The 22658-nt window shown below is 39.3% G+C and overlaps 1 protein-coding gene across 11 annotated transcripts in view; it reads right to left on the bottom strand.

Annotated features, from left to right (window-relative positions):
- piezo2b (piezo-type mechanosensitive ion channel component 2b) overlaps positions 1-21218 on the bottom strand; it is an 85238-nt gene extending 64020 nt beyond the window's left edge. For all 11 annotated transcript variants that reach the window (XM_020591261.1, XM_020591262.1, XM_020591270.1 and 8 more), the window contains exons 1-4: positions 20578-21218; positions 14074-14169; positions 8296-8433; positions 979-1021 (exon numbers count right to left, since the gene is read on the bottom strand). In XM_020591261.1, coding sequence (XP_020446917.1) covers positions 979-1021; positions 8296-8433; positions 14074-14169; positions 20578-20641 — 341 coding nt within the window. In that variant the 5' untranslated portion in view covers positions 20642-21218. The remainder of the gene's footprint in view (positions 1-978; positions 1022-8295; positions 8434-14073; positions 14170-20577) is intronic.
- Positions 21219-22658: the final 1440 nt, after the last annotated feature.

Here is a 22658-nt window from a genome sequence, read left to right as displayed (position 1 = left end):
TTTAAAAAGGATTTGAAAAGGTCAAGATGGAGGAAACTGAAGGATCTCTGTGCGATGACATCAGCTGCGACTTCTCGTTAAACCCCATTACATCTGGCTTGAGCTCTACATTTCCTCCACAAGGGCAGTAAGCAGGAGAAAGCATCTGCTTGTGCAGCAAATGCACCTGTAAATATTGTATATACTGTATATGCTCCTCAACACAAACAGGTAAATGCTGGCAGGATAAAATGTTTATGGCTCTACTTCCGCCACTTACAGTATACTATCCACTGAGGGCTGTTGAGTACTGGAAAAAGGACGTGGCTGACTTTGGACATTCCCGTACTTAGGAAACCACATCTAATACGATCACCGGGGTGTGAGGAGACAGACAGAGTGGCAAAAGCTTTGAAAAATAAGCCTGTCAACTGATTGTCAGGCGTAAATGGGTTTAGCGTTCATCAAGAATCCACACAGGGACAGGTTGGGGGCATTTAAAACCTTGTCCGATGACGAGCCAGCGTGCCTAAACGCAAAAAGTGGTGTTTAATGTTATTGTGGAGTTGCTATATTTAAAACAAAGAGTAAAGATAAGAACCACATGTATGATCTTCATCACGGGGAATAAAAAATAATCTCTTCTTTTGGGTTGTTGATTTTAAATGAAGAGATACCTCATTCAAAAAGTAGCATCCTATTCTGTTGTGTAAGGCCGATCATATTGCTCAGCCTTATTTTCAGCATCCAACAGCCACTGAGCTGAGTCACTTCCTGAAAAAGCATCTGAACTGCAGAACTGGGAAGCTCACATTTGCATATTTTATACTGTATGGTCATCAGGAGAAATGTGATTTAGAAACAGATACTTAAAGAGATTTATAGCCTAGCTCTCATCAGGCTTGCTATAACGGTTCTAAGTCATATCAGGTAAATATACTGTCAGAATATTACAGTATACTAAATGCATTTAATATGAAAGTGTTAAATTCATCTTACCTCTCAAAGCCAATTTGCCTAATGGATTTCTCCCACGTGGAACCTAGACAAAAACAAATTTATTGTGTGAATATGGATGTTGTTGGCAAAGAAATAAATAGACTTTAACATTTATTATTTCACTTTCAGCTGAAGGAAAATAATGACTCTCTCTGCGCTCGCTGTTGGAACAAAAAAATAAAGCCAGTCCACGTGAGACGTGTTTCCACAGTTTGATGTTCCTGAACACTACTCCAGTGCTCAGAGAGAGATTTCCAGGTATTCAACTGACACACTGAGTAGAACCGATGATGCCTAATTGGCCTTTGTTCTACTGCCAGAGAAAACAAGACATCGGATTGTGACTTGAGGATCTCGACAGCATGGCATATTGATCTATTTGGCTGTTTTGTCGATGTATTAGGCGCCTAATTAGGTGCTGTGGTTCCTGATTTATGGAGCACAGAGAGCAGAGTGAAGGTGTTAAACACACTCCGGTGACAGCGCTGGAATTAGACGAGTGTAAATCAACACAGACAGCGAACCAAGCAATTATTCAGACTGACCATCTGTTGTATCACCTGAGTGCAAACCACAGCTACATTCAGGAGGTTGTTAAGCAGCACTTGTCGTCACCAATATCATTTTTAGAGAAAGAAAACACGACCATTACTTTCAGATGATGGTTCAATATTTCTGAATTATTCAAAGTCCAGACTATAAAAATACCTTTAGAGCCTGTGAGCTACACCATTAAGCATTAAAAAGTACCAACAAACTTTTACCAGTGTGTTGACACTTTGGATTGAAAAGCTTCAGTTGTAAAAATTTGAGGGAAATAGATAAAGTGCAAAGTGGAAACTACTGTCAGAGTTAAAATGCTTTTCTGCTAAATGACAGGCATCAAATATCCAGTAAAGGAATGACTCACACGATTAGGCACGTTGTCAGAAACAAGAAACAGACAGGTGAATAAAAGAGTAATGGGCTGTCAGCACAAATCCCAGTGTTTACTTTAATTTCAAATACCAGTGTTTACTTGTTACTCATCAGTAACAAAAACTGATACAAGAACAGCACAGAAGTGCCTAAATCCTTTATGCCTGGCTGAAGCTAAAGTGCAACAGCCAAACCTATCTTTTGAATTTCTCCTTCTCATCACAAATAAAATGAATTTTGGTTGAGGAAGATGTAGAAAAATACACTGAGTGGTGGTCAGGGGGTGTGTGACAACAGAAGTAGCTGGGAAATTCAACAAACATCCAACACTCTGTCCACAGGCCTCCTCAAAAAACAGAAGAACTCCACACATGTACTCCCATTATTTACTCAGTGATAGACAGCAGACGGTGGCACCAAACAGTGTTGCTGGACACCACCCCTGTGAAGGCTAAAGGCCAGAAACATCACTGCAGTGAAAAATGTGATATGACACTATAATAACGATTTTACAAGTGGAACTCAATAACAGTACTGTATATTCTAAAAACTGTCTCTGTTTAAGCCTTCACATAATTTTTTTCTACAATTATGGATCTTAATTCTCACAAAAATACAGAATTCCAGGGCACACCAGGGATGTCTACATATTCTCTTTTATAACTTTGCACACATAACTACAGGTTTTTGAAAGGAGACTGAAGGACTGTGGTTCTTCTTACCATTGCTAACTCTGAGAGACGAGACAGTCCAAGTAACTTCAAAACAGTGCTGATTTATTCAAAGGATCACAGGTAAAATTAACATTACACGCTCAGGTATCTTGCACCTCCAAACTGCTCGCAGGCAGATGTAAGATGAAAGACCCTGAACCCACCAGGCCTATACATTATATCACCTCGGTTGGGCTAGCCCCATACTACACAGAAACGTCAACCGAGACTCTAGTAACATGTCGTGACTTAAACATAAGAACATATTATGGCTAAGGCTACAGTTATACACGTCATAATAATAATATTAAACACCCTGTCTGCTGACAGTCATCAACTCTTCTCTCTAGTTATCCTTGACCAGATGTACCCTGTAGAAACTCATAAGCATGCCTAAGCATTTAACAGTCTAACTAGACATCCTATCTCCACTAAACATTTCTAATACATAAAGTATCTATCCAATATCTATCTGACTAAAAATACCTAACAAGATGATGGGCTGTTTCTGAATATCTGGTCACCTTTTTTAGATTTTTCAACAGATCTAAAGACTTTACTATTGATGGTTTGGCTCTCATCTGTGTAGAACCTCCTGCAAATTTTAGAAATTTGGTGACATACAGTAGAATAAGGTATGGTGACTGATCAGTGAAGAGGCGCATATATTCTGGACTGGAGAGTTTTTTTTCTTTGGATGTGTTGGGAGGTTGTTGTGCACTGTTATGTGGATTATCTGTTGATTAAACTTAAACCCACAGTATGTAACTTAAGGTGGCACCAACATGAAACGCCAAACCGACCCACCCTGCTCAACCCAACGCTCCTCCTCCCTGCTCCACTACGCGCTACGCTCCGCCACGCTCTTCAGATATTTGTCATTATGAAATTACAATAAATGGGAATGCACCAAAACTTACTGAGCAAGCAGAAATCATTTAAAATGACTCAGAACCTTTTAGAGGCTAATATCTCTGCACTGCTGCCAGTGCTGTTCAAGGAGTCTGGGTCACAGGAGGCTGCGACAGCACCTCATCACATTAAGACAAGTTTTGGAGCAGATTTAAAAAATATATTTGAAAAAGTTTCATAGGCTACTGTAGCTTTAATAATAGAATTTAAAGCAGAAAAAAAACTACAAATGTGTTTTGCATTTCAAATTCACCATTTACATAATAATCTCTAACAGATGATTCTGATGACTGAACAGCCAGTGGTCAGTAACCAGTCACATGACATACTGTGCACCAATGGTTTCAAATGTACCTTGGAAAATCCACAAAACACTTATTCAAGGTTTCTATAAAACTTCACCATAATAAAGAAACAAACAATCAACATTATTCAAAAATATGCCTAAAAACATTTTTATTATTCAATGGAAAACCCACAATATAGAGAGAAGATAGGTGAACTACCTGAAGCTAATTCATCCCAACATCATATGTGCTCTGCCTGCTATCAGCTCCTGAGCTAAACGTTCCTTATACATACTTCTGTTCAAACAGCAGCAAAAATATGTAATCTTAACCTTCACTGTATATTGAGCATAGCTAGGATTTGTTGTATGATATGACGAAGATACTGTTGTGAACACATGCATAACAAACAATTTAAACTACTGTATTAGCATGGAGCCAGTGACTCCGTCTGAAAAGGAGACATTGAAGAAAAAACTAGCGTTTCTTGTTCTAAACTCTCCTAGAAAAAAAAAACTTTCTGGCTTATAATAAATCTGAGCTGAGCCTAAAGGTGTAAGAGGAAGCCCACCCTGTGACATCACACCTGAGGAATGCCAGCGGTAGAGTGAGATTAGTGTGATCCATAGGATAAGATGAGGAGTACTGTGTAATACAGGTTAAACTCAGCATAGAGGCTTTTTAAAGAGAGTGTGAGGCTTTCTTCTTGTCAAGACGAGACCATTTTTCACCCCAGCTGGGTACCAAAAATACCTGTCCTGAAAGGTTAAGCGACCATCATAAAATACCCGTTGTACTTGCTGGGCTGTTAACCTCTCAGTGCAGCACTTTGCACTTTTTTTTCTATCTCTGGGGCCTAATGAAAGTTGCCCTTTTCCGCAGAGGTTGGTAATATGCGGCGTCAACATTTCAGCACATCATAACTATTATCGGACAATCTGTAAGCTGAGGGAGAAGTCAGTAAATGTTGGATAACTGTGGATCTGGAGGGCGGTAAAAGTCATCAATGCCATGTAGAGGAATTACTGAAAACTATATCTGAGGAGATGGGCGCAAGACAGCCATCCAGTAGGCTGTTCAAATTCTTTTTTTTATGGTTTAATGTAGTGGCCAGACAGGTGGGGGTCACAACAAAGCCAAAAAGTTCAGACAATCACAGGGCAGTATCTGAAAGTCAGTGTGGTCACTCTGACAGCGTAGTTGACATTAAGCTCCACTCATCTGGTGCTCTTTGATCATAAATACAAACTTTTACAAGTGTTTATAAATGCAGTTTCCCACATGTTGAGTCACCACAGAGGAATGGCAAATGACTCAGAGGAAGCTGGTTCATCTGCTGACCAGTCACTGACCTGCTCTAACAGCTGGAGGTGTTAGCTTTTTGGAAAGGTTTTCTCATTCATTTTAAACTCAGTTTACTGCTCTAATGGTGTATTTGGCTACAGTGAATAAAGGAAATTATGTGGAGTTATCCTGGGGGGAGAATAAACGCCACACTGCAAAAGGAGGACTCCTTGTTTATACATGGCTGCCAAAAGGAAAAGGGTGTCAAGGGGACTAAACACCAGATATAGAAACCTGAGATGAGGCGTTTTCACAAGAATGAAGGCGGACTTCCTGTTGCATCCATAGTCCAACAGCGAAAACAGGAATTCGATGGCATTGACTTGACATCTCAACAATATGGATACAAGTCAGAGTGTGTTTCTCTCTGTATTCATATATAAAATATTTGGCAACATCGTATACAGGTTGACTTACAGGGTCTCTGCTGCTAAATGCTGCAGATAATGACTCATTCATGTGCCAGTGGAACTGGATGATGTATAATCTGAAACTAAAAACTTATAGATAACCACAGTCCTTACACAGACTTGCATATGATTTAAAAATATTCCTTGTGGAATTCTACATGTGTGCCTGTCTGGTGGTTTTCATTTTAACATTCATCCACTGGACTCTTCTATATTTTCTGATCTATCTATCTATTAAAATCTTTTAACCAACCGATAAATCAACCGGTTACCTCACTGGTATCAAAGTGTAAATTATGTTGCAAAGATTCACAAAGCATATTAATGTGTTTCACATTTTACAATGCAGTTAATTAAAGTAGCTATTATTAAAATAAATCAATAGACAGATGGATAAACCATACTGTAGGGGATACAGTAGATGGTTACACTTTATGATTTCATCACATTATGGTTTGATCTGCCAAAAACTGCAGCCCTTGAAACCTCAGTAATAAAGATTTCCGTGAGTGAATATTTAGTCTGCCCTCTCTAAACAGCGCTGCGTGTTTCAGCCCGGAGCGATAAGGTTCGTTCTGCCTTCTGAGCAACGTTGGCTGAACTCCGACGACAGAAAGTAAGTTACTTCCATTAGAGCACAAGGTCAGGGTCCGTCTCATCTAGACACATTGAAATTTTACAGTTTGATCCAGAGTTTACAGTATGCGAACCCTAAGGCCAAACATTAACACATCTACAGCACGGAGTCAGTAGCACAGTGTTTGCTTTACTGACTGCAAGAATCTTTTTTCTACATTGTCCATATGGCACAAGGAAGCTAATTACACTGAGGAATGTGCCAAATTTGTAAATCTTCATAATGTGACAAAATGCAGTGAGTATAGTCGTAGAAATAATGAGACATTATTAGAACGCATACTTTACTTACTCCTGCAGCTGGAGCATGCCTTCATTACTTTCTCTGGGGCTCTAGGGGAAAAAAGCCAACACCTTTTCTCATGATATACAATCCTGTGACCGCCCAACAATAGCTCAGGTCAGGGTTTAAGCACAGAACGGCCTGTGTGATGGATGCAACACACGTGTGCACACAGTCTGCCAGGAACATGGCTCAGTAAGTCAAGATCTCACCGTTTTGCTGCAGAGTGAGAGATTCGTTCTGCACAAAACAGAGCCACTTAGAACTAATTGGATTCCCCCTTAAACTGTAAAACAAAGATTATACTGTGCACATTTTTTATCACTATAATGGGAAAATATTTTATTGTACAAAATATTCATACTGAATGTGTCTTCAAAACTTTGGTTGGCAATGTTTTGTCCCTTCTTTTTTGTAGAGTATTAACTTACTAAAGCATGATTAACATTTTTGAGGTGCTACCCTTAGCACGTAGCTCGGGTACGGAAAAAGATGGTGCTCTTAAAATAAGACAGAACGGCAACTAATAAGATTATTTGTGCAAATAATCGATTAATGGCGTAGTCTATCTCAACAACCACAAGTCCAAAAACACTGAAGCATTTAGTTTACAATGACATAGGAGAAAACAACAGCAAAGCCTTTCATTTTAAAAGACTAGAATCTGGGAATACTTGGTATTACTGTAGCGGCAATGTCCCTTGTCACGCCACCAGCTCTGAATTGTTTTAATCGTTAATCTGTCTGTACAACAGGATACAGCAAACACCCCAGGGCAATCATTTGTAAATAAAACCACTGAATATAGTTGTGGTAATATAGCTTTTCTTCGACCACAATGTGTATATACTTATAAACTGTTTTTGTATCTTTATCTTTTCTTATTTAAGCAGATTTTTCTTGCTGCCTTACAAAGCACACTGACAGCCTCTGTACCAGAGTCAAATTCCTTGTGTGTTCAACATACTTGGCCAATAAATGTGATTCTGATCTTTGTTTGATTAAAGCTAAGCTAAGCTAATCAGGATTCACCTTCATACTGAACAGACAGATGTCAAAGTGATGTTAATTTTCGCATCTAACACTTAGCAAGAAAGCAATTAAACGTATATCCAAACACAGTCAAACTAGAGCATGGATCGGGCTGCATATTTCTGTCTGAGCCCAACCTGTGCCCGAGGGTGTGGCATCTAAATTGGACCCGAACCAGACGCAGTTGAGCTTGTACTTTGCTTAAACGAAGCAGATATTTGAGTGTTCCAGCTGTCTAGCTTAAAGTGTCACCTACAATATGTGTCTGAACCCAACCCAGACCTGAACATAGCATACCCTCCATACGAGTATGTCAGACTATGTCACTGTGTCAAACCTATTTTAACTACAGTGGTTTAGTAGGCCAAACATAACCACAAACAGGACACGTCCTGCGCTTTGTGCACCCACCTCCATTTTATGTATAGGCTACAACACTTACAGGAGTGTGAAAATATTGCCAGTGAACATAATCCAGTCAGTCTACTCCAAAATCCATTTGGCAGAAAGATGAAGTATCAAACAGAACTGCAACTGTCATACAACAATGAAACCACTCATTTACAAAACAAAAAGTATTGACTGTGGTTTCATTAGTCTGTTATTTTTTTCTATAAGCATGGATGTTTGTCTTCTAAAAAAAAAAAAAAAAAAAAACCTAACTCAAACTTAATCAGTCAACTCCCTCCCTGGATTCTTTACCTACTGTATAAGGTGATTTCTTTTGCTACATAGTGAAAAAATGTCACCACCTCTGGAGCCTTATCTGTAAACACACTCACAGTTGAAGTCGGAGGTGATGTTGGAGGCGATGGAGTTCCTGGTCGGAAGGCTGTTGATGGTAATCTGATAGATGATTTGGAGCAGCAGGAAGGACATACTGGTGAAGCAGAGAGACTGCAGCAGACGCCCTGTGTGGCCTGGAGGAGGAAAAACAGCCCCAGTAAGTTCACCACTACCACTCAGTTTAAGGAGTTCCACATGTTACTGTTGCATTGAAACAGAGAAAAAGTCACTTTGCTGGTTTGTGTTTTAGACCCAGAGAAATTTGCCCAACACACGGATGAAATTGTGCTCCTTTTTGAGTTCTCTGACATTTCTAGTTAGAGTAGCTGTTAAGTACTCAGCTGTTCCAAAACTGGAAGTGCAACATGTTGACTGACCCTGCAGATAAAGAAAACAGCTGTCAGTAAACATTACTGCGCCTGGGAGGGATGGCTGAGAGCAGTCTGAGGAGCTGCCACAGCTGGTCAACACATGGCCATTTTATGGTGTACCTACAGGTATTTGAGATAATTTCAGGAGATGTTATGGTAACAGTTCTCTGCAGTGGGATTTTTCTGAACCCCGGTTCATCCTGGGGGAAGGACGAGCTTCTCTGCCGACAAAATAACAGTAAAGCCCCCTGCTGTGCTGCCAGTCCTGGCAAAGCAAATTGGCCGACATATTCACACTTCACAGGGAAACATCTCCAACTAATTAAATTTTCTGCATCTTAACTTTGGACATGTAACAGTTTTACTATGTTACAACATTCTGACTAAGGTGAAACGTAGGTTGAGCGGCTCTGGTTCTGTCCCCCTTTTACCTATGCATAACAGAAGATTTTGGCTGTGGGGGCAGCCATCTGTCTCGGTTTCCTGACCCTCATTGTGAACTACAGTAGCATTTTGCTCCATATACGTATTCAGCCTCAAAATACTGTCCCAAAAGTCATTTTTAAATGCCTCAAAAACAGAGGTTGCTGCTCAGATATAACAGTTTTCTGTCTAATCAATCAAGGAAGCATATCCACATGTCAGCATTAAAACTTTAATTAGCCACATTCTTGTGCCAAAATATAGTCTCGGAATAGGCCAACGAAATGGTTAGAACACCGGTGTGTTTTTCCCTTTCTGAGGAAGCCCGTGCCAGACTTAAATGACAAAAAGGTGTCCGAAGCCATTTACAAAGGTATGAGAAAAATGGATTTTAACAGAGCCAAACTAGGAGATGCGTTAAAGCCAGGCGCCCTCAGTTAGAAGTCTACTAGCTAAAACATAAACCTGATAAATCAACCATAACATCAAATATTTATACAAATTCATGCAACAGTACTAAAAGACTCCCCTAAGGGAAACAGTCGTGTCCGTGTCCATTCAACAAGGCATACAGCACCTACTACAAAGCCTGATTTTCCTGCTACCCAAACAAGTGCAACAGTTTAGATTTCGTTCACCTCCACTGAGATTTGAATGCCTTCAGGGGGAGTGGAGCCAAATACTACAATTATGACATTAGAGAGTAAATCACAGACAACAACAACAAGTTGCATGAGATATTGTTTGTCTCCAGTTAGGACTGGAGTCTTGTATACTGGTGCATCCTTGGGCATAATGCGCTGCAAAGCAAAGTACACATAATGAATTATTCATGTATAACATTTGGTTTAAATTAACATTACGGTTTTTAACTGCTATATGTCCTGTAAGATTGGACAAGACAAAATGAAACAGACCATCAACACAAGGCACCGAATTCAGTTCAGTCACTTTCCTGATTCTCTCTAAAATCATTTAAAATGTAGTGTCTCTTTTCAGAACCAGAAGATGTTTTGTTAAAGCTTGCACCATCAGTGCAGCCTAGATTGATTAGGTGAACATTTGAAATATAGGATGCCACAACCTGAAATGAAGAGAAGGTTTTAACTCTACAACCTATGATTATAAACAATAACAATTAAATAGACAAGAGACAGTGCTGCTATCACAATCTTTCTCAACCACAAACACCTGATTTTAAATTATTACTGTATGTTGAGTCCAAAGTAAATACTTTTCCCTGTAGTTTAGTTTACAGTATCTTCATAACACGAATATATAACCAGAATGCTTTGCTAATTCTGGGCCACTGGGAAAAAAATAATATCTAAAATTGTTGAGCGACTCTGATTTGTAAATTATGGCAGTGTATGAATTTTGCTTCAGTTTTTATAAATTTAAAATAAGAAAATAATAATAGTTTACAATTTCATTAAAGAAGAGGCTGTAGAAATTACAACCAAAACTCTTGATGATAAAACTATTAGCTTTTGATTCAACAAGCTTCTTAAGTGAAACCATAGGCTGGTGTTGTGTCTCAGCTAAGGTGCTTATTATGTTCATACGTCAGCTCCAGAGATCAACTTCTGCTGCTGAAGTCAAAAGGTGTCATTATCTTTATCAATCAGCTCTTTTAAAGGTCAGCTCAGCTCATCAAAGCCCATAAAAATGAACACATTTCAATTTTTAAATGGTAGACCAGTGTCACTGGTCAAAAATAATCCCATTACTAAAACCCTGTTCACTGCAACTTCCTCATACTGTCTCCTATGTCAGCCCACGGTCCTCCCCCACCGATGACAGACAGGTGAGGCACACAGATGGGATTCATGTCCTGGCAGGTGTTAAACATGAAGAATATCTCATGCCTTTGGCAATTTCCTGTACTTTTTTGTGTTTCTGCTTCTTTACACTCTGCAGTGAAGTCAATAATGTCTGGGTGAAGGTCACACAAACACACAATGTTGTAAAGACTATCACATGCACTGCAGCTGATGAGCAGGGCCTCGTGGAAAAAGAGTTTCACGGCTTCAATGTGATCAGAGACAGAGAATGCACAAACTTCAGCTAAAGAGCATTTGAAAGGTTGTCCTGCTGTGAGCTGGCACAGTGTTTTGATCAGCAAATTTTCTGACAACTTTCACAACGTGAAGGAATTTGATGCTTTATATTAACATGCTGTCTCACTCTGTGTAGGCTAATTGCGTGTGCTCATGTAAAACAATAAGGTGACTTGTTATTTCCGCAGACTCAAGCCAAGCAGCTGGTTTCTCACAGGGTGAGAGACACTAACTGAAGGTCAAAGACTACACAGTGTGTGAGGTTATTATTTTCATCATGCCTCCTCTCCTTTGAGGGAACTGAGTGAATTATGAATCACGCCAAAAACAAAGAGTAGACAGTGGCTGCATGTGAAGAGTGTTTTGAGAAGTAGGATGAGTGCACGCTTTCACAGAATGAAAGGCAGACAGGAGCAACGAGTACATAAGGATAGGAGCACTAGAGAGGAGAGTTGCACTTGGATTTTCTCTGTATCCAGTGTCTGCTTAAGCAATAAAGGGATCAATACTGCTAAGGCTGTTTGGTCTGAATCCTCTTGCTAGAGGTCTGGTAGAAAATTGCCATGACAAACAGTTTTGGGGGGGGGGAGAGCTTCAACTTGCAGCTCACCAGCCGCCTGCTGAGAGCATCAGCGCACAAACAGTGCTAACATTTGTCTGCACAGTTTTGACAATAAATGTATTCATTCAAGTATCCTCACCTCTAAATGCAAACTTTAGTGGATTCTTATGCACCAAAATGAACAATGACGACACCAAGAAAACAGCTCCTTTCAGATGGTCACGTCAGTCAAACCCTTGAGACGCATCATCTCTTTTCAAGAGTCCCAACAACAAATACTCATGAGAAAGAACAACAAACAAATGAGTCTCGTATGTCTCTTATTCAGATTGTAATAACTTGATGTCACATCCGCTGCTTCAAACCGGCTACGTCAGAGTAAGGACAACAAACCACCAAACAAAGGCAACAAAGTGGGAGCAGAAATTTGAACTACATCATTAGTAACTGTATACAGAGCTGTGAAATGATTTTATACACAAGAGTCCTTAAAGCTACTGGAAGGGCCTGGATAGAAATCAGAAGTCTCCAGTGTAGTGACAACAGAGCTGTCTGGGAGACGAACGTCTGGACTTGTCCCAGTGTAAGGACGCAACAGAAAAACAACTCGTCATAATATTATTTACACTGGTGGAAGTAGGAGAAGCAAAAATGTATGTAAATTAGATGCCATCTTGAAAAAGTCAATTCAACAAATCTTTGCTTTATTTCTGCAGGAAGTCAATGTTCTATGCTGTGCGGTATTTTAAACAGTATGTTATCATGAGTTCATAAAATCTGACTTCATACAACCCAAAGAGAAAAGCCACCTGGCTGAACTGCTTTCCAGTTGCTGAATGAATGGGGTATAGAACTGGGATAAACCGACTATGTACACACTCCATCACAGGGTGAATGATCGCCAGTGTTCACGGTAATAAAAAGATAATAACTGATTACATCTTTGGGTCATTTTTTTGAACCAGGTTTCCAAAAACTAGCTTCTTCCTATTACTCCAGTGATGTTCTGCTTTTATTTTAAATCTGTTTGAGTTTTGGTCTGTTGGTCAAACAAAACTAAACAAGGCATTTGAAGCCATCACCTTGAACTTTGGGGACCTGTTTTTAACATTTAAGATTAAACCACTAAAGTAAATTTGAAAAAATATAGAACAGATTAAATGCAAAAATAATCATTAGTTGCAGCCCAGGCAACTCATTAACTAATTTATTTTATTGTACAAAAACTAATTGTTGTTCATGTTAGAGTATTTATTACAACTGTGCAATCTTGACTGGTAGACGGGATATTTTGGCTACAGCGCCACTTTATGATTTACGCTGATAAGACATCCTGACATAACTGTTGAACCATTAAATCAACAGCTCTCAGATGTACATGAACATTCAGCTTTACTAGAAGACTTCTCTCTTTAACTATTGATGAGAGTGTAAGTGGTCCACTTTCGCTGCTCCCTCCTCCCCCATTCCTCTCTTCCTCCTTTACTTCCTGCTTGTTATTTCAGCTGGAGACGAGCAGAGACGGCTCTCGGACTGGGTGTTGTTCCCTCCTCCAATATTGGTTTATATATTATTAAACACTGCATGTGGTCTCCTACAGAAACCCATATTATGAGCGGTCTGAAAGAGGTGTGCCATTTAGTATTGTGCGGTGAGGCGTGGCCGAGCTTGGTGACCACAATCCCACATTCAGGAGAAGGGTCACCTCAGCCACTTCTCATAAGCCCCAGAGGTCCACTGCAATTTCTATTTTCTTTAGGACAAGCAGCCATGACATACAGTAGTCATCAGAGAATGAAGCAGTTCATCAGCGCTGAGCTTTCATTTACCAAACCAAAATACCAAAGACGTCAAAGCTTCCTTAACGTGGTCTGAATGATCTAATAACACTTGTCCAATGCTTGCAGATAATATTACTAAACAAAACCAATCTAAAGAATCAGTGGAGACATTTTATAGGCTCCTTTGTGTTTCCTGTCTCAGCTGTAAAGCTTATGTGTTCTGTTGTCTTTTCCTTTATGTTTTTAGCCTAAAATGTTAACTTCCATCAGCTGGACATGAGGCGCTAATGGTTCATAACTTACTTTATCGGATCTTGCTAGCAGTGGATCATTTTTATTATTACAGAGGGACTCATGCCCGCATTAACCAATATTACCTTTCATGGATTGAGCTATGTGCCAAATCCAACCTCATCTCAAGGAAATTCAAGCTCCCTGGAGAAGGGCTGGTTTGTATTACAGGGAACAATATTACAATTCAGACTGGGGGCTTTTGGGAAACAGTCCAGTTTCTCCCGACAGTGTACAAAGCCTCTGAACACGTGAAGCTTCTGAGGGAGTTAACTGTGGCTCTTACCCTGCATCGTTGTGCTTGTTGGCTCTGCGAAGAGTGGAATAAGCAGGAGATAGATGAGGTAGACGAAGGACAGGGCGTTGTACCTGAATAGGCAAGCTGCAGAAACAAAGACACAAACACAGATTGAACAGTTAGCCTACAAATTCACCTTTGAATCATAATAAAAAAAACAAAAACTGCATTTAAATACAAACAAAGCAAAATGATTTAGAGCTTGGTGTCTAATACTGCATTACATAACTTTTGAAAGCAAATACAATGCAGAAGTTGGCAGTGGGCACAAGCTGCTTGGTCACTGAGCACAAATCTGAGGGAAACGTGCGGTGAAACTCTTTAAACTCATTAACATAGTCCTGGTGTAGAAAAGCTCCTCATAGCAAAAAAAAGTCAGAACATTTCTCTAACAAAACGTTGAAGGTACAAGCTTCAGGTACAGTTCATCTGGCAAAGAGCATGAGCTTAATTCAGTCATTCAGAAAATTGATGTTTGTTTTGAAGTAAAATCATCACCCAATAGTACTCAGCTGTGTCAAAGTGCAGCTCTGCATCACATGAAGATTTCATTTTGCGAGACTACCATAGCATTTCATGGATTGTGAGCTTTGCTGAAATCATTTTTATTATTAAAGTCTGCAAAGTCTGTTTTGCAACACAGCAGCGTCACGTGACACACATCCCTGACGTGCATGATGCGCCTCAGAGTTTGGAAAACAGGAAAATAACTTTCAGCTGCCAAAACTTTATATGAAACACAACCAAGTGCATGAAGAGTGGGAATGTCATGGCTTGTGTCTAAAAACACCTGCATTGGTTTTTGTCTTTTTGATCAAGCATTGAAATGATATAACAGCGATTAAAGTGAACTTTTTGTAATGTATGTCAGTGATGACTATTAAATAAAATCCGTCAAATAAAACACCAACTTTGATTTTTGTGTCAGTAAAATAAAGACATTAAAATAAACAGTTTCCTCAGCTCGTTAGTGATTATTTTTCTTAAACCTTTCTAATTTACTGCTGCAATGATTAGTTAACCTAGTAACTGCTGTTTAAGCCAAACATTTTTTTCTGGATACAATTTCTTAAATGTGAGGACTTGCCACTTTTTTGGTTTCATATTATCCCAAACTAAATATCTTTGGGTTTTAGGATGTGTGACATGAATGGTATTATTGTTAGTACAAATCTACTCAACTTTAACTTCATTCAAGTTTGGATTTAATGCACTGTTTCTACATTTAGGATGCGTCACTACACATTACACAAGATCAACACAACTGCAAACACTCACCCTTTCCCAAACACTCCACCTACACACCCTGTCCAAGCAAATGAAGAAAGTGTTTTGAGCTCATGATGAAAGTTAAAAAGCTTAAGTGCAAACATGACTTCCAAAAACCATTCATTGATGTATTGATCCGTAACGCACCTCAATTTCCCGAGTCAATCTGCCTTGATTGGGGCTTTTACCAGTTAAACGGCTCACATCACCTGACGAACTGAACATCAATTAACGCATCCAAAATGAACCAGACTGTAGCAAACACCCATTTCGGCACTGAAGCCTACACATTAAGGGCATTTTAAGTTTTAACAAACTGAGTACAGCTGTAAAATCAGATTTAAAAAAAAAAATCCTTTTTCCACATGATATTTAGAACTCTGTTTTTCCAGTATGCACAAAATATGTGATAAGGTGCATAATTTCTGACCTTTCTTTGTACATGTTTAAGTCAGTGACTCGGGATAAAATGTGGACACGCAGTTTAACATCTCAAATTTCTCTTTGCTGCTATATCAACAAGTACAGAGTTCACAGACTGGTCGGCCACGCAAGTTATCGTCCAAGTCATAAAGATCAGTCCGTCTGGGCAGCTACTGGTCTTGAACTACTAAAAGAAATTTCACTTAACTGCCTAAAATGGTGCTTTATTTATCTTTGCACACTCAATAGACCCATTCATTGACATCTGACTTGGCCCTGGCTATTCCCCTGCTGGAACCCTGAAGTAAGTGAACTTCCTGGTTTTCTCTGTGCTCTGATACAGACCAATGAAAACTGACAAAAATGAATATGCCATAGGGGCTGCCACATTTGTAGAATTATCTTTGTGATTAAGTTTCAAGTATGCATGAATGCTTGACATGCAGACAAATAGGCCTAAACCACATATATAATGACATAAAAAGCAGTTTATCATTAATGTTCATCATTGTGTATATTCAAAAGGTTTCAAAAAGTTGGTTAGCCTAAGCAAATGAGAAGGGAATGACACTTTTTTTTTGGTATCACTTTCCACCATTTCTATCCCAACTCACTGCAATTTATCTCTGTTAAATGTGGTATAAAAGTGACTATTTTGCCCAAGATGGCAGTGTGGATATTACCCCTATTATTCATCTGCTCAGTTACACATCTAAAGTGCTCTGTTTGTATCTGTACAGTGTGGAAATAGATATAATTTGTCTGTATCTGTATGGCTTTGTTCCAGCTGCTAGCCTGCAGACACTTGACCGCAGCCTTCCTGACCATTTGCCTCCGCTGTATGACTCACCATCTGAGGATTTTTACACAGGGAATGAAAATAAACTGCCGTTGTTTTCAGACATCAGATTACTGAAAAAAATCCCCATTCAAGGGTGAATCAGGCTTTTGTCTCTCACAGTAAAAAGCTATTATTACAGAAACAAAGCCATAACAGAAGAGAAGCAACAAATCCATAAATGTGAAATCAAGGCCAGCTCACTTCAGAGTTTGAGATAAAAAACATTACTGTGATAGAAGATAAGGCGGTACAGTGCCTGGCCAGGCTGAGCTCTGTGAGATATCAGAGGAATTTAAACCATTCTGAAGAAAATAATACAGAGCCTCCCACATGAGGTCAGGCTGTACCAGCACTGTGCAGAGGTTTACTATTTGAAAGTCAAAGTCAAGATGGGTGATGGATGTCACATCCAACGGTTACCAATAGTTAGACAGTGGCAGTTTAGTTTAATTTACATTTCTGATTTCAAGAACAAAACTTAAACTGCTTACAGAATAATATAAGGCTGTCAGCTGACATAACTATGGTTTGGTCTATAAAATACCAAAAACTTGTGAAAAATTCTCATCAAGTACCTGGAGTCCAAGGTCTAGTTTCACCCAGTAACCAGTTCAAAGCCCAGAAATGTTCAATTATCCATCATAAAACAATAAGAAAATCAGTAAATATTCATATTTTATAAGATGGAAAGTAGGACTGTGAGTATTAATCTGCTGTAATTTTCCATAAAATATGACTGTAGCAACTTTTTGCAATTTCTGCTTGAAAATTTAAATTATTAATTTTTTGCCAGTTACTTTCTGTCATTTAACTAATCGATAAATTGGCCATTCATTGCAGCTCTACATTCACTAAATTCAGATAGATGATATGTCTTACTGGATAGCTAACTACTGACAAGCTAACGATAAAAGCTAACATTTCTGAGCAGTGACCAATGTGACCACAAATAACAGTTATAGTATTTATCATTCTTCTATTATCATTCTTCATTATTCTAGTACAACTAGAATAATAGTGACTTAGTAATGTAACTAATATAACTAAAGAAGTCAACTGAAATTTGCTTATATTAGCTAGTTTAACCTAGCGGTAATCAAACTATGTAAGGCTAATTTGGCAATTCAAATATACAGTAATGAAATGAGCTTGGACATAGGCTACTATTTGTATTTTACTGCTTTTGAATTCAATTTTCCCATTTGTAATAGGAAAACTGCATTCTTTCTTTCAAAAGTAATATTTTTTCCACAGATAACTGCTCTGTTTCTGCTGACTTTGCATGCCGAGTGGATTTCACTGACGGATTTTTGTTCCCAAGTATGTCTAGCCATAAAAATATTAGACTAGGCTGTTAATGTATATTGTTATCACCACTGATAAAAATTTTAACACCTAATATTTACAGCCAGTTCCCCTCTGGACCACCGTAGTGGTGCCAACAGTATCTTCTTAGATATTTGTGATGCACCAGCACAGCATCTATGGAACAATGTGGTAGCAGAAATTGATTTTGTCTTATTAAGTTAAAACTCAAAAACAGAAACAAGCATCAGTCCCAGTGATGCTCCCTGAAGCTACAGTAAGTATCCACATGTACACTGCCACTTCTTTCTTTATTTGTGCTTTACTCTGCCGCAACCTGCCCCTTCTGTCTGTACATTTACACTCCATGTTCAATATCAGATCAGACATTTGACAAAGTTCCTGCTCATAATCATGTTCACACTCCAAACTCTGCCAGTAAACACATAAACAGCAGCCTGTTTGATCAGTGAAACGGTAAAAGTGTGCAACTGTATGTGTGTGTCTGCGGTAGAAAGACTGTGTACACACGGGCACAGCAGTTCTGTCCATTTCAATAGAGGTGCTGTCAGATGGCCAACAGGAAAAACAGACTATGTAAGGTTAGCGGACAAGTCTTTCACTAGGTTATGAGAAAAACTGCAATCTGCAACATATATTACACTGCTGAACATATACACTGAAGGTGATGCAGGTGTCTGGAGCCAGATAACATCTGCTGTGCTGTTTATTCAGCACACATACTTTATCACTGATTTTATACAAAACAAGACAAATAGTGAAAAAAAAAGATCAGCATTACACTGTTTGCTGATTGTTACTGACTTGCAACAGATCCATCCAGTAATTTTAATTAAGATAACATTTTTGGCTTACAAAAGCAGACTGAAGGAAAGTCAGCTGCAAATCATGTGATACTGATGACAGAAATACCTCCTCTCATCCCTAACACCGACTGTTCCTGTATACGTTCCCTTCGTTCCACTTTACATTTCCTTCATCCTGTCAGTTATTGTGTACAGCTGCAGTGAATGACAAGAGCTCATTTGCACTTTGAAAAAACATAAAATATTAAAGGTATGTTTACGATAAAAGGGAAGGCAATTCTTCTCTCCCTCACAACCACATTATTAATTCATACTGTTAAAACGACTTTCCACGAATTAATGGAGACAATGCATGGTCTCACAATCGTTCTTGGAAATAAAGGGGGGCATCAGGCTGTCAAGTGATGCATTATGGTGGTACTGAGTGGGTCTTATCTATAGAAAGCATGCTGTTAGCTTTAAAAGTACCTAAGCATAATAAGTCTTACACAGACACCACAGTGGAACCTCAGTGGTAGTTAGATGCTAATTATTCTTCACTTGTGGCCTACCACAGAATTACAGCTTAAAAGACAAAGTAAATTGCATTTAATAGACTCCGCATCCATGGTGTGAACATATCTCGAGCTTAAACTCCACAAATCTGTATTTAAGTGTGTTTTCTTCTGCGAAACTAGTAAATGCTGAACTCTATAAATGCTTAAAGCTAAAAAAGTCACTTCTAAATCCAAATAAGCTGCCAAGTTTGAGTATGAATCATCTTCTAAATTTGCATAGCAAATGGGTCTGTCGGAGGTTTCTTCCGTTAAAGTGAGTTTTTCCTCCCCACTGTCACTTGGTTTGATTTGATTTGATTTGAAGAGTGAATCAAGCAAAACATCAATAACACAGCAAGAGCTGAGCACTTTTTAACAAAGTGTTTAAAAAGAGACCTCCAATCCTATAAAGGCAATATAAATAAAAATGTATAATATTAACAGATAGGTATGCATTGAATGTCCAGTCAGCAGCTAAACAACCAATAACCACAGTGATGACTCATTAATAACCACAATGGAAACCAACAGTAAAAAGCATAGTGACATATATTTGTGTCATTTAAGTGTTTGAGCATCCGCTCTGTATGCTTTCTCATTCAGAGTGAAATAAAACAGATTTGAATTTTTAAAAAAAGTCTGCATGTGATTTTAGACTAAGCACCGTTAAAGCACTTAATTGTAGTCTCATTTCTACACAAACCAACTGACATAAACACTGTGCAATGCAGTGGTGACTCCAGAAGGTTGAATTAATGCACACTCAGCGGTGACTGGACATCAGCTGTCAGCTATGCCATGACAGGTAAAGAGTAGTGTACACGCTATTACTCTGGTTTGCTGTTTATGTAGAATAATTGGTATGTGATTTTGTGTAGTCTGTTTGTCTGGGTTCAGGCCTCAACAGAGAAGAGGGGACAATCCTAAACCCCCAGCGTCTTGAGGTTCACTCACAAAGCATGATGAAAACACAACCATAAACTGGTTTCTTAAAGTCCTACACAAACACTTAAGATGATCAGATTTTTAATCAATGTCACAAAGATTTGCATCACTGTAAAAAATAAAAAATAAAAAAGCTATTTCCAAATTTAAAAAAAAGGGTCAGGCTTTAAGAAAAGCATTCTTACATTTAAGAATAGTAAACTAATTTAAAAATATCAATGAACCAACTTCATGAGTATTAGGCAGATCACTGATCACTAAATGATCACCCAACCCCGCCTGGCGCACACACTGCACTATAGGCTCATGGAGATGCGTAAAAAAGTGAGGATTTAAAACAACTCACCAGCTGCAAGACACACTGGCAGCAGTAACCTGAAGACCAGCCCGCACACCACCTCAGAGGCCATGGCTCTGGGCAACCCGTGCTGAATCCAGGTAAAAGTAGCCGAGGATTGTCTCTCTAAGGTTTCTCTTGCATCCCAATCTCCTGCGCTCTGTCAAATCCCAGCTGGCATCAAACTTGTGCTCCAAACAGCCACATCAGCTCTTCCTGGTGACACCTGGACTCCGGTTCCACAGTGAGAGACTGCGCTTTGATCAAGACTCACTACAGCGGGCATGTCACCACCAAGCAATGTGACCACCATAGTTTAGTTGCTCAGATGCGTTAAAGTCATGCTCACGCTGCACAAAGTGGATAGCGGACTCAGGTGCGCCAACAGCTGCGCTGGCACAGCACGCAAAAATACCACAGAAAGGAGCCAACAAGTCTTCAAGTCCAATTAACCCCCCCTCTTTTGTTTACTACGAAACCACATGAACGAGAAACGTATTAAAAAGTCAAAAAACCTCACTATGAAACGTGATAAGAGCGCTCACAATAACCAGGAAAAACTCTACCCTTCTCCTGGTGTCCCCTTGGTGAAATTTTGACTTTCTGACTTCTGGTGTGGACTGTATTCGCCAACAAGAGTCTACAGGATGAGCTTGTGATTGACACTTGATCCAGCCAATCAGAAGTCTTTATCGGGTAACCGGTCCAGCCCTTTGAGATAATTGGAAGCAAGAGGAGGGACTCGGAGATGGATGCAAATACCACAAGTACTACATGTGCACAAATACACAAAAATGGATTTGTAGTCTCAGTGTTTAGTTACTAATGTGCATCTATAAGTTATAAACATTAAATAAGCATTTTACAATTCCTCCAGGAGGATTTTATGAATTTCAAGGCTTCTCAATGCATCCCTTCAGGACTGCTGTCCAGCTGTTTACTAGAGAGAAATAGCGACGCCCACTGGTGTGAGACCAGTCTACACAAAACAGCACAACCTCTTCAGTGCTGTTCGTGATAACACAAAACAGGCTTGTCAGATTTCTCCTTGGAGGCAGGAAAATTTACTTTACCAAAATGCTTTCAGTAAATAATTACGAACATTGTACCAAAACATCTTAGTTAATCCAGTTGTCTGCTGAGAAAACACACATGTATCATGGCTAAAACCTAAGCCCCATTGGGATCAGGTCTGATTGTGGATCTTCAAAATCCCCCCACCCCCTTTACATCTTGCGGGTGTATAAATTGAGTTGGGTCATTGTGGGGGGCCTCGGGATCACCTGGTTGAGATTTGGTAATTGACATTGCCATCATATTCACCAAATTACTCAGTGACTCCATGTGCCCAGCAGATTGTCATCTTCACCCTGCAAGAGACAGTTTCCATCTGGAGAGGAATGTTTCATTATATATAGGATCAACTCATTTAGATGTTTTCCTATTGCTGTAAAAGGTCAGCTGAGCCTTTACTGGATTTTAGTACATGTCAGTGAGCACGGTAGGCTGTTAACTGTGTGGAAATACCCGCATTTATCATGTTATTGCACTCATTTTTTAAGATTTGAGTCACTGAAATTTGACTTTTTTTTTTAATGTACAGTAAATGTCCTTCATTAGCGTAACACGCCCACACATTTGACCAACCAATCAATCAATCAAGCACACTTTCATATGTCTAATGACTATACTGACAGGAAAATGATTCATGCTGTTGTTTCCTCTGAAGTGCATTTGGCCTGAGAGAAGCAAGGTATGATGGGAGTTTTCAGGGCCGAGTCAAATGACCTTCCAAGTGGAAAACCCAGGGCACCTGAAGCAGCAAAGGTCTTGTTTGTGATAGCCATTTGACTTAATCGCCAAAATAGACTGGGTTTATGAGAATAAGAAAAATAAACTTCTAGATGCTGCTGGAGGAAAAGCTAACTTTGAGAGACCAACAAGTTCGCTGCCAGTCTCTGCCCTGAAGCTTCATTTTTCCCTGGAAACCCAGGCTCCTGAACTGCCGCCAACAATAATCAATAACCAACCTCAAAACATGTCAGCCCATGATTTGTTGTTGCTGTTTGAAGTCTGGACCTGCTGATCTA

The sequence above is a fragment of the Monopterus albus genome, unplaced genomic scaffold (assembly GCF_001952655.1).
Source record: "Monopterus albus unplaced genomic scaffold, M_albus_1.0 scaffold14.1, whole genome shotgun sequence".
Lineage (NCBI taxonomy): Eukaryota > Metazoa > Chordata > Actinopteri > Synbranchiformes > Synbranchidae > Monopterus > Monopterus albus.
The sequence above is the reverse complement of the archived record's forward strand: the minus strand, read 5'-3'. Positions and strand labels throughout refer to the sequence as shown.